Here is a 13,089-nt window from a genome sequence, read left to right on the forward strand (position 1 = left end):
GTCCCAACCAGGTCGTGCAACAAGATATTAACAAAGAATAAGAACAAAGAAAGAATGAAGGCGTTGCAATGATTCGGCTGAATTACCATCAGTGAGGAGAACGATTTTAGAAATGATGGAGGAAAGTTGCCTGACCTGAAGCTCTTGAGCTGGAATGTTTTTAAATGAGAATGTAAGAGAGTGGCAAATAAACTAAAGCTTATATAAAACCATTATCATTTTTTTAATTATTATTTATTTATTCCAGTCTTTTTTAATCCCTCCATGAAAAAACAAACACAAAATGCTAAAAAAACAAAAATATATTAATATTTTTATTTCCTCAATGACAGTAGAACCAAAACGTAAAGGTGGAATGATAAGCTCGTTATACCGTCACCTTTTTATGTTTATTTTATATATAAAAATATATAAAATATTAAAACAGCAGAGTCTTTCCTGTGTATTTATCTAAAATATATCTCTAAGGAATTTTAACTGAGTCTGTAGACAAACTCATAAAAGGAAATTTACATGATCAAACCTATTTGTTTGACAAATTATTTGTATACCTTTTTTAAAATTTATAGTAAAAAAAATGTTTCAACTCTTCACAACAATCATTCTACACATTAATCTCACAAACTGAAATACTATTGTTTATTAATATTTGTTTGACATTTAGTTTTTTTAAACAAACCGTTCTCTACTTTGACTTTATACTCTAATAAAATATACATTTAGGAAATTTCACAGAAAAAACAATTGCTATGCTAAGCTTTATGTAAACGTTTTAACTTTATTTTTTATTACTCATTGAAAGTATTAAAATAAAACAAACTACAACAATCTTATAAAGGATGTTATAAGATAATAAAAAATGCAGGTCACAATAACAAATCACAGGAAGAAAATAATCATCTAATCTTTAGATTTATTTTAAACTTTGATTAAATTTGGTTTCACAAAAGCTGCCCTCTTTATAAAATGATTTATTCTATTACTTCCAATTCTCATACTGAACTTTATTGGTTTATTTGTTGGGCAGAAACCTGCAGGTGCACCAACAGCACCAGTAGCGCCAGCAGCACCAGTACCTCCAGCAGCACCAGTAGCGCCAGCAGCACCAGTAGCGCCAGCGGCGGCGGTGCCACAGAATGGATCTGCCCCGCCTCAGAACTCCAGCCCGCTGTCCCAGCCGGCGGCGCTCAGCCCTGCAGACGCCGCTCAGCCCAGACCGAGTGCAGAGGCCTCCGCCGAGTTCGGCTCCTTGCCGCAGGGCTGGGAGGTGCGCAGCGCTCCAAACGGAAGACCTTTTTTTATCGATCACAACACAAAGACGACCACCTGGGTAAGAGCAGAAACAGCTTGTAGTCTCCGTCACTGACTGCAGTTATTTATTTGTGACTGAAACACGACCTGTTTGTGCTCCTCAGGAAGATCCCAGGCTCAGGATTCCTGTGCAGATGAGGAGGACCGGCTCACTCGACCCCAACGACCTCGGCCCTCTGCCAGTAAGCTCTTTGGTTACAGACTCTCAGTAACAACGTGGCTGAGATGGAAACTTGAGTACATATATATATATTTTAGTGGACATAAAGTTCTGTGACATGTTTCTGCTGTTTTCTTTGTTTGCAGCCTGGATGGGAGGAGCGGATCCACAGTGATGGCAGGATCTTCTACATAGATCACAGTTCGTACGCTTTTATATAAACTGAAACTGAATTCATGCAGTATTAATATTTCCCTACTGTCTGTGGATGACGTTTAAAAAATATTTCATTTGATAGACACCAAAGTCACACAATGGGAAGATCCCAGATTGCAGAACTCGGCTATAACTGGTCCAGTGAGTATAGAAAGAAACATTTTGCCATAAAAGCACTGAAAAATCACAAGTATTATTGGATCTATTTCTATTGTACACTTAAAATTAGAGAAAACTAACTTACATGTAACTCATCAGACTCTTTGCAAATCTACTAGTACTTTTCTTAATTGAAATTAAGGAATTATTTACTTAAAACATGTTACCTGTTGAAAGTTACTTTGTTAGTTTTGTCTTATTTATTCCATTTATAAAAATATTTTCTCAAGACAAAAATACTTAAGATTTTGTGTTTTTGCAGTGAGTAAAAAGCTGCAGTGCTTTTTGTCCCTTAATGCCGTCATTTCATCGCAGGCCGTGCCTTACTCTCGAGATTACAAGCAGAAGTACGAGTATTTCAGAAAGAAGCTGATCAAACCGGTGAGTCTCATCAGACAGCAGCAGCAATTACAGATCAGATCCTGCAGGTAGCAGCTGAACACCATTTGTTCCCAACAAAGACCGACATCCCGAACCGCTTTGAGCTGAAGCTGAAACGAAACTCGGTGCTGGAGGATTCCTACAGACGCATCCTGGCGGTGAAGCGGCCGGACCTGCTGAAGGGTCGACTGTGGGTGGAGTTCGAGGGAGAAAAGGGCCTGGACTACGGCGGCGTGGCCAGGGAGTGGTTCTTCCTCATGTCCAAGGAGATGTTCAACCCGTACTATGGACTGTTCGAATATTCTGCCACGTATGTTTCAAACTTTACTACCTTATTTGAATTTGCCTTTGTTTAGTTGCTTAGTAAATAAAATCAGTTTCTCTTCTTTCACCTGAGCTGAGATAGCTGTTTGTTTTATAGGAAGGTCGCATCAGAGTACAAGTTGTTAAACCTGTTGCAGTTTTCTGTCCCGGTATCGATTCTTTTTGTCTGAAATGTTGCTAAATACGGCAAGAAAGTTGATGAGTCGGCAACAGTGAGGCGACTATTGCTAACTGTTAATATGCAGACATGATCTGGTGATTCTGTCCTTCAGTCGAGCCTCTCTCACAGGACAGGACGGCGACTGATTTTTAGACTTTTACTCAGGCAGAAAAGATCCGTGGATAATATGAGCTTCACATGTAATCATCAGCCGATCACTAACCTCCCAAAATTAAGGAAATCAGCACCGATAAATCAGTGCATCCATAAAAAAAAAAAAAAAAACATTAACTACGTCCAGCTAAGCTGTGTTGAAAAGCTGCCGTCCTACAAAGTGTTGCAGATTATCTTAAACATGTGGAACAGCTATTATAAATGTTTATATTGTCTGATTAAAGGTCTAAATTAGATGATTTACAAATGTGAAATAGTTCTACTTTAATAGAAACTGAGTCAAATCCGTTTTAAATCATAAGAATCTTAGCTTCTTTTTGCTTTCAGTGTCATGTTAAAATAATAATAATAAATATTTACAATAAACTCTCCTAAAAGATGGTGCAGCTGCATCGTCCTTCAGCTGATCATCCTGTTTACGCTAATTTCTCAGTTTATAGCTCTTTAGGAATTATCCTATTGTTGCTTGAATGTTATTTTATGTCAACTATTGTTTTTGGTAAATATCACATTCCAGAAATACAATAAAGAAATAAGCGAATAAACTGTATTTGTGACAGACAGCTAGAAAGAAAAGATTCTATTAAAATATTTTCTTTACTTCATTGCAATACAAAAACACAAAATCTCAAGATTATTTCACCTATGACAAGACATTTTCTCATGCCAGAGGAACCAGTGCTTTTTTTAATCAATATTAAGGAGTTATTTACATAAAACAAGCTCATATATCTTACTGAAAAGTTACTTGTAAGTTAGTTTTTGTATTATTTCAAGTGTACTAAGATATTTGCTCAAGAAACTAGAGCAGAAATACCTGGTTAGGTTCTGTGTCTTTGCAGTGACTTTGCTTCCTCTGCTGAGTTAATGAATTTTGTAGGCAAAGGTCATGTAGAAACCTGACAAATAGAAAAAGATTTTCGTTCCAACATAAAACTTAAGAAAGAAACTAACAAAAACAACTGGAAAACTGTTAATCAGCATCACTTTAAAGTATAGGAAAGGGCCTCACTGTGTGCACTCAGCTAAAAATGTATCTCAATTTTATTTTTGCTATGTAGCGACGTGAACAACCCTTTTTGTTGCTTACTTGTTAGTTTTCAGGCCAGAGGGATTTAATTAGGCCAAGCTTCAGTCTCTGAGAGAGAGAGAGCATTGCTGTTTGTTGCTGATTGAGAAAACGTTTCGTCTGTTGTTCCATCTGGTTTCATCTGGTTAAAGTCGGTTCTTTATCATCCAACACCCGAGAACGACCTCTGTAACTAAACCCAGGGAATCACATTACCTCAGATAAGCATCAGTCAGAGTATTGGTGCTGCTTCTGACACTTTTCCTCCTAGAAATGAACAGAAACACAAACAGAAAAACTTGTTTTAGTGAATTATTTGTTCCTTTCAGAGACAATTACACGCTGCAGATCAACCCCAACTCCGGTCTGTGCAATGAAGACCACCTGACCTACTTCAAGTTCATTGGTCGTGTGGCTGGCATGGCGGTGTTTCACGGCAAACTCCTTGATGGTAAGCACTTCCTGTCTGAACAGGAAGTACTTCAGATTTGATAAAACAGCTCCTGCTCTGACAGCGGATGTTTTTCTCTCGGCTTATCTCCAGCATTCTTCATCCGGCCGTTCTACAAGATGATGCTGCAGAAGGCGATCACCCTGCAGGACATGGAGTCTGTCGTGAGTTTCGCCACGTTTGAAAACGATGAACTGAAAATTATCTGGAACATTTTAACCGTTTTCCATCTGCATTTGCTTCAATTTAGGACAGCGAGTACTTTAACTCCTTAAAGTGGATTTTGGAGAACGACCCGGAGGATTTGGACCTGAGGTTCACCATTGACGAGGAGCTGTTTGGAGAGGTATGTCCAGCATCGCCGACACTTCTTTAATTTAAATGACTTGTAATAAACACCAAATATCATCCGGCAGACTCACCAGCATGACCTGAAACCGGACGGCTCTGAGATCGTTGTCACTAATGAAAACAAGAGGGAATACATCGAGTAAGAACAACTTAGATACGTTTATTGTTGCTCTAAAAGCTTAAATGATGGGCTTATCATAATGTTATGTTTTGTGTGTGGCAGCCTGGTGATGCAGTGGAGATTTGTGAACAGAATACAGAAACAGATGATGGCTTTCAAAGAGGTAACTAAATGATTCTGAGGCGGCAAAGTGATAAAAACGGAGGAAAAGAAAAAGAAAAGTAAATTTCTTTGTGTTTCAGGGATTCTTTGAGCTCATACCAAAGGATCTGATCAAGATTTTTGATGAGAATGAGCTTGAGGTGAGGTTTCATTTAGCTGATTTGGTGTAAAAACGTTTAATAGGTTATAATCTTCTCTCCTTGTTATTATTTTTTCCCAGCTGCTCATGTGCGGCCTGGGAGACGTGGACGTGAACGACTGGAGGGAGAACACCAAGTACAAGAACGGTTACTGTGGGGACCACATGGTCATCCAGTGGTTCTGGAAAGTAAGAGCACCTTCCTCACCTTGGGTTAGATTGAGTTATTTGGCTGGGATGTGATTGTTTATTGGTTATTGGTTTGTGTAGACGGTGCTGCTGATGGACGCAGAAAAGAGAATCCGGCTCCTGCAGTTTGTGACGGGGACGTCCAGAGTACCGATGAACGGCTTCGCAGAACTTTATGGTGAGACAAATAACTGCTAGCTGCAGCATTCATTTAAATAATCAGTTATTCTATCAATTCATTTATTAATCTGATGAAAAAATGGGACATTCTCTAGACTTTTTAACCACATAATTAGAAATGTATTAAAGGATGAAAATAAGTAATTCACTTCCCTTAATTAAGAAAATAAACATTTTATTGCGACAACATATCATTCATTTGGTGAACACTTGATGTTTTTGCAGTAGCTAAAAAATACTTGTTTAAAAGTTATAGAAATTGGATTAAGTCAGTAATAATTAGACAGCAAAAGATTTTCTGCAGAATTTGAAACGAGTGAAGCTAAAACCACACTTGAGTTCTGGTTTGAAGATATTTACTAAATCAAATTCAAAATGTAAATGTTTTTGTTTAATTTTGCGTGTTGTTCTTTCAGAAAATAGTTATTTATTTTGACTCTAGTTTACAATGAATGAATCACTAAATTGTTTGATTGTTATTTCAATAATCGATTAATCACGATTAAACCAATTAATCACTTCAGCCCTAAACAAAAACCTGTCATTTCTTCTGTTGCACTTAAAAATAAGCATTTGTTGCATTTAAGTTGCTCAAACAAATACAGTTTTTGCTTTAATGTTGCTTTAACTCTGGGTCTATATTACTTTGTTTTTCATTGATGTTTTTCTGTCGTTACTCTCAGGCTCTAACGGACCGCAGCTGTTCACCATCGAGCAATGGGGAACCAGTGACAAACTTCCCAGAGCCCACACATGGTGAGCGCCTCACCCACTGAAAACAACTTGACCAAATTAAAGTGGGTTATAAACTTCTGTAAACATAAATATTTGCTCATAAATCGGTTCCTCCAGTAAGCTGCTGCGTCGCATTATTAATGCAAGATAAAGGGATCAAATATTTATTAGATACAGTGAGAGGATCAACTATATTTACTACAAGTAGCATACTGAGTACTGGTCAGACAGCTTATGAAAGTAAAATATAGTTTTAAATGCATTTCAACGACACTTTTTCCTTCCATTCAACTTTCCATTCTGTGCGATGATTCGGCTTCTTCACTAGACTTTGACTTAACACTGAATTTCAGAATATGTAGCATCCAAACAGCTGTGAAAAGATTTTGTATCACAGTAGCTGAAGTCAAACAATGAAATGAGTATGGAGCTAAAACAATGTCAAAACATCAACCGGTTTAAAAACAAATACAAAGCAATGACACTCACACTGGACAGGAAGATGGGAATTAAAACATATGAGATTTTCTCTTCCTTTTTCTGTTAGTAGTTGCTTATTGTGTTATCTTACTATCATTATTATCATTAGTTTTCTTTCTCTGTTTTTTATTTTATTTATTGTTACATAACACAGATTAAGAAGAATTTGGTCATTATTCTGATGCTGTAGTCCAGTTGTTAATGTCAATAAGTTGTATTTTAAGTTGTGTATTTTATTAAATTGAGATAAGGGGTGGGATTATTTTCAAACATAAAAGTGTTGGTGGTAAACAGATTCTTTTCTTCTTGTTTACGTTTGCAGATGTTTTTCTGTGTCCTGCTGGTTGCCTGGTTTTGAAAACCTGTTTGAAAAACATATAACAAATAAAATGAGGCATTTCTCACAATATTCTAATTTATCGCTCTTAGAGATTCTCCTCAAATCAGATTTGATCCTGATTATTTTCCTCTTCTTCTGCTAAAGCTTCAACCGTCTGGACCTCCCTCCTTACGAGTCGTTCGAGGAGCTCAGGGAGAAGCTCAACATCGCCATCGAGAACACCCAGGGCTTCGACGGAGTCGACTAGCGGCCGCCGCGATCGGACGCCGCTGCAGTCAGAGCGAACCCGACCAGGACCTCGACCTGCCAGCTCAGGGTCAGATGAAGGAAAAGCCCAGAGCCGTCGCTCGGTCCACTGACGGAGGAAAAAAGAGACAGATTCTGTTTTTATCTGCACGTTTTCAACGTTTACAAATCAGATTCTTTATCGGGAGCCGCTCAGAGGTGTATGTATTTACTGTCACTTGTTCTGCTTAAATGCTGTGACGTGTTAAACATAGGTTGATTTTGTATTTTTTTGTGAGCCGATATGCATAAATACTGTGAACTGATGAATTCATGCCTCCCTGAACATATCTGAGACACTGGTGTGGAAGAGTCCAGCTTCATCCAGCTGCAACGAGCTACGAGGTTTTACTGACATTCAGCAGCTGAGGAGAGACCATCTCTTTCTTTTCATTCAGCAAAAGTAACATTTATTACGCTTTAGTTCAATCAACAGGAAAATAATGTTTATTTTATTCACTTTTCACAAGAGAACAGAAACATATCGGGTGCTACCAGCTGTAAAGAAGATCTGTTAACCAGAGTCGCTATCTGAGATCAAACATCTTCATTTTTTACCACTTTGTAAAAAAAAAAAATTTAATTTGTAACTATTTTAAAATACCTAACCTAATTTAGTTTGAAAATCATTTTGAATAGCTTTTCTTTTTATTCTTTCTCATCAGTTTATTTTCCTGTATTTTACATTTTTCATTCCAGTATTTCAGATATTTGGACCTTAAAGCCATTTACAGCGGACAGCGTTACGTACACGTTTGAGCGACTCGTTAAACTAAATGTGTTGGTGGATAAATAGCCAGTGATGAACCTGGACCAGTGAAAAGCTTCAGTAATTATTGTTTCTGTGTCTCCCATGGAGGAGAAGTGGCTACAGCATACAGTGTTGGATACTATGCACTCCTGTATATATCGATGTAAAATAGCCAAATTACTAAAGTTTTTAGTTTATTTCACGTTGCGTGACACACTTGTGCCTTTTACATCTACTTTCAGCGTCTTTCTTTCTCCACTTTGGTTTCACCAGAAGAATCGATGTAAATTCACCTTTTATCTCTGGGTTTTAGTTTAAACCTTTGCCAGCTGGCCTTAACATGTTAAATAGTTGTACTGATGTTTTTTGTTTTTTTTTTGTCCTGCGACATCATTGTTTTTATCTCATCAGGGGGCGTCTGGTTGCAGCTCCGTTTTTGAGAGCGCATCTTCAACGTTTTGTTTTTGTTTTTGTTTGCAGATTGTTCTTCTCAAAGTGAGAACTAATTTGTGATACCTTTGTATGAAACGGCTGCACTCGAGCAGCAGCTTTAACATTTTCTGCCAGGTGAAATGTGTTTACTCTCGCTGCCATGTTTACGGATCGGTGAGGGTGGGAGACAACGCGGCCCGCTTCCTGTCTGATGTTTTTCTTACTCCTGCTCTTATAAAGTGAAGCACTTTGTCGACGAGTCTTACTTCTGAACCTTTGCCAAACTGCAGACTGTCTGAATCACTCATGATCTTTTGCTTCATGTGTTTAAATGTTTACATGTGAACCTCGCTTAAGACAAGCACTTTTTCTCTTCTTTCACATTCATTTTAAAGAGAAATACCAAGGCCTTCATTTGTGACACGTTATGTAGATTTTAGAGGTGTTATCATATCTCTGCTTGCTAGAGATGACATTATAGCAGAAAAAAGGGCAGAATTATTATTTTTTCATTAATTTTAACTACCTATAGCATATCTATTGACTGAATGTAAATGTTTGTGAAATAAACTCATAAAAACCAGGATGCAATGACTATATGTCAAGTTATTTGCTTACATTTGGGAACATCTCACAATGAGCATAAATATGTTCATTTTTTCTGTATTTTGATGTTTTTGTCATGCTTGAATGATTTTTTTTAAAACTGTAATGAATTTAAAAAGCTACAGCGGGTTGCACAAGCGTGTTCATCATTATGCTTACATGCTGAAATATTTCCATAAAATGCTGCAGAAAAGTACTTACCTCATTACAGATCGCTTCTGTTTTTACTGTTTTTTTAATCACACAGATTCTGTTTTTTAAACTCATTAAAGTTGTTGTGTGCTAAAGTCATCATGGGAGAACTACAAAGAAAATTAGAAACATAAACACAAAAAATCTGCCTAGCAACAGGAAATGTCACACAGAGACGATCCGTCAAAATAAAAATAAGGTTTTTTGTGCATTAGTGTGGCGTTAATGATTTGCCAGACACACAGAGTATAAATATTTGTTTCCATGTATTATCATGTAAACTTTGTGTAAATGTAAAGATTCTATCCAGCTTTAATACTTCATCTTATTTATGAATCTGATCATAAAATAATTTTAGCATCCATTTTAATGTTTTAAATTGGTGCAATTGCAGCGATATTTGTTGCTTATTCTCTAATGTGTTTAAATAAACTTATCTGATATCCATTGAGTATCATTACTCTGCAGCACCAGGCAATGTTTTTGTTTTGTGGTGGTTTGATGCTGAATTGGTCCAGCAGGGGGCGCTGAAGCTCACGTTGCGAGTCGCATATTTGCAGAGTCATGATGCTGTGGGATCCGCCGGTCAGTGCAAAACCACAAAGTATTTTTGGTCCAAGAGGTTCTGGTGTAAATATCTTAGTTCACTTGAAATAAGATAAACTAACTTTTTACCAAGATATAGAAGCTTGTTTTGAGTAACTAATTTCTTATCATTGATGGAAAAAAAAAAGTTCCACTGGCAGATTTTTTTCATTTAAAACGTGTGAAAAATTGTCTGTTATAAGTGACAATCTGCAAGAGGAGCTAAGACTTTTTAGAATCAATATTAAGAAATTATTCACTTATAATAAGCTTTAATATCTTGATGAAAAGTTGTTAGTTTTGCCTTATTTCAAGTGAGCCCAGATATTAACATTGGACACTAGACCAAAAACAAACACGAAAAGTTACAAAATATCTGTAAAAATCAATATTCTCAATAAGTTTTGTAACATTTTGCAAACATAAATAATTCTGGTAATGCTGAATGACATAAAACGAGAAAAGTTTGGATTGATTTAACTTCAGACAGAGAAAAAACTGTGTTTCTCACTGTAACTGATGAGAGAGATTTCAGGGCTGTCAACCAGTTAAATCATTGATCAGTAAAACCTGATTGGCTATAAAATGGACCTGCTCCTCTGAAAGCTGGTGATCCTCGGCTGCAGAGCCTCAGTCCTATTGTCTCTTTCTGCCTCCTGCATTGAGGCAGTAAAGCCCCTTCCCTCCATGGGGGTCAGCGGAAAGGTCACGCACAATTCAGGCCAGCCTTTCGGACTGTTCTGGAGGTCAGCGGGGATGGGCGCAGGCAGGGGGAAACCACACTGACCCAACGGCAGATGGTACTGGGAAAGCTGGTTCCTTTGAACCAACACGCTCGCAGAGGAAGCAGAACCTGATAATGAGTGATAGGACATTGATCGGGCCGCAGCGGAGCCTGACCCGAGCCCAGAGCTGCACTCCGCCCTCCGCCTGCGGCCTGCTGGCCGGCTGGGGTCTAAACCCAGGATCCGACTGACTGAACCGAGACAGGAAGTGACCGGGAGCGGTTCGGTTTGGAAGAGAACCGATCCCTTCAAAACACTGCAAAAACACTGTGCACTGTAAAACCTCTCAGCCGCTTTTGGTTGTGTCGACTGTGTTCTACTCTTTGAGTCAAATAAATGTTAAGTTTGAGAAAGATAAGCTTCCAGTGATGAGTTGTTTATTAATTTAATCAAACCTCCAACACATGAATAAACTTGAGTTTTTAGGTCAGCGCTAAAAAAACTGAAAAAAGAAAAAGACAGGAGTGGGAACTATTTCCCAGAATGCTTAGCGGCTTGTTTTTGTATCATGTTTTGAAGTGTTACGTTGATCTGAATCTTGCAACATACTGACACTTAATTGTGTTTTATGAAGTTTTCAAAAGTGGAGGATAATATTAAATGTTTTAGAGCAGAATTCATTACCAGTTCATACAGTTTGAAACAAGAATTTAAATCATTCTAAAGTAAAATAAGTTATTTTCTAATTTGATATTGTGAGTAAAAGTAATAGAGGAGGGCAGGTTGTTTTTTTTCTAGCATATTGTGAAATAATTATTTGGTTTAAATTGCAGCATTAACTTAAAACAAGTCAAGATTAATGAACTTAAAAAACAATGTTTAGTCAACTTCTCTCTTGTTAAATCAACTTCATGAACTTCAGTTTCTGAGTTAAAACCAAAATAATTTTCTTGTTGATTTAAACTGCATTTCAAGGCAGCAGGTGGATTTTTATTTACAGGTTAAACTACCTTGAGATGTTTTACAGTGTACCAAAATATTTATGCTCTAACTTCTAGAGCAAAGATGGATGGATGGATGGATGGATGGATGGATGGATGGATGGATGGATGGATGGATGGATGGATGGATGGATGGATGGATGGATGGATGGATGGATGGATGGATGGATGGATGGATGGATGGATGGATTTTTCTATCGCAGCTGGTCCTTGCTGCTGAATGACACATGGAGGCTGCGCGTGTGTGTGTGTGTGTGTGTGTGTGTGTGTGTGTGTGTGTGTGTGTGTGTGTGGTACCTTGGTGGGGGTGTGTTTCCGTCCTCCATCAGTGACGGACGGCGGGTCGATGCAGCAGCTGTCCGGCTCCATCGATGCTTCCTGGTAATTGCGGGTCACACTTTGAGGGGACAAACTCATTTTCATCAACATTTCTCTTTCTTTCTCAGGGTCTGCAGAGACCATTTGGTGAGCAGCCTGACTCTGATCCTGATGGATCTGCTCTCATCGATATGACGTATTGATGAGGGGAAGCATCCTGATGGGGAAAGCCATGGTTTCACTGGTTTCACTGGTTTCGCTGGAGCATCACAGCTTGTTGTTTATCAGTTCTCAGGGTTTTTTCGTTCCACTCTATATACAAAGTCTGAGGGAATCTTATTTATAAATTAGACGCAACTTGTTGGAAATTACTGCTTTTACACAAACATGGTACTAACATAGAGCTGAAGGAGGAACGATTGCTCTCCATTACGGTTTTAATTTAATTGTGTCGTGCAAACTTTTCACCATGAGGGACAAAACTGTCGAGACAAAAACAAAAAAAAAGATTCAAATGAATTTGTTGCGCCTCTGTTATTGTATCGTCTCAGTAAACTGAACTAAATGTGCATGATTTTATTGAAAGGAGACTTTTACCCAAGCAGCATTTGTAAATAATTGTAGATCTGAATCAAACTGAGGTTCCTTAATAACTGTTTCCTCGTTTTTTGGGTTGTTTTTCAGCGACAATATGTATGAATCAGTGGCTCTTTCTGAATACAGAAGCCTTGTCAATAAATCAGAAATTATTTTTGTTGCTCTTGCAGGCCAGATTTGATCCATTCAGCGGGCCACAAATAGCTCCCGGACCACACTTTGAACACGCCTGCTTTAATCTGCTGTGATTCCTTTGATCTAAATAAATACTATTCCATTAAAAAGGCCCGTGTGAATCAAATCTTGGTCTCCTCTGTGAACCGCAGTGTATGCGTCCTGCCTGTAGGGGGCGCTGGACCACGCGCAGACTCAGTGGGGGTGATTAATTGCCTCCGTCCATCCCAGAGGAGGGAAGCCGCCGCTGTGCATCTCTGTGCTCGGCTCGTCAGTGTTGGAGCGACTCGCGTGGAGGAAACAGCCATGAGAGAGTAGCTG

The 13,089-nt window shown here is 38.2% G+C and overlaps 1 protein-coding gene across 3 annotated transcripts in view; it reads left to right on the forward strand.

Moving 5' to 3' along the window:
* nedd4a (NEDD4 E3 ubiquitin protein ligase a) overlaps nt 1-9,156 on the forward strand; it is a 34,212-nt gene extending 25,056 nt beyond the window's left edge. For all 3 annotated transcript variants that reach the window (XM_055036969.1, XM_055036970.1, XM_055036968.1), the window contains 16 exons: nt 1,028-1,330; nt 1,416-1,493; nt 1,618-1,672; nt 1,770-1,828; nt 2,162-2,227; nt 2,308-2,537; nt 4,284-4,405; nt 4,499-4,569; nt 4,656-4,751; nt 4,822-4,895; nt 4,980-5,040; nt 5,120-5,179; nt 5,260-5,367; nt 5,449-5,545; nt 6,231-6,303; nt 7,247-9,156. In XM_055036969.1, the coding sequence (XP_054892944.1) occupies nt 1,028-1,330; nt 1,416-1,493; nt 1,618-1,672; nt 1,770-1,828; nt 2,162-2,227; nt 2,308-2,537; nt 4,284-4,405; nt 4,499-4,569; nt 4,656-4,751; nt 4,822-4,895; nt 4,980-5,040; nt 5,120-5,179; nt 5,260-5,367; nt 5,449-5,545; nt 6,231-6,303; nt 7,247-7,349 (1,656 nt within the window). In that variant the 3' untranslated portion in view covers nt 7,350-9,156. The remainder of the gene's footprint in view (nt 1-1,027; nt 1,331-1,415; nt 1,494-1,617; nt 1,673-1,769; nt 1,829-2,161; nt 2,228-2,307; nt 2,538-4,283; nt 4,406-4,498; nt 4,570-4,655; nt 4,752-4,821; nt 4,896-4,979; nt 5,041-5,119; nt 5,180-5,259; nt 5,368-5,448; nt 5,546-6,230; nt 6,304-7,246) is intronic.
* The last annotated feature ends 3,933 nt before the right edge of the window (nt 9,157-13,089 follow it).

This window comes from Poeciliopsis prolifica, unplaced genomic scaffold (genome assembly GCF_027474105.1).
Source record: "Poeciliopsis prolifica strain line A6 unplaced genomic scaffold, Auburn_PproV2 SCAFFOLD011, whole genome shotgun sequence".
In the NCBI taxonomy this organism is placed as follows: domain Eukaryota; kingdom Metazoa; phylum Chordata; class Actinopteri; order Cyprinodontiformes; family Poeciliidae; genus Poeciliopsis; species Poeciliopsis prolifica.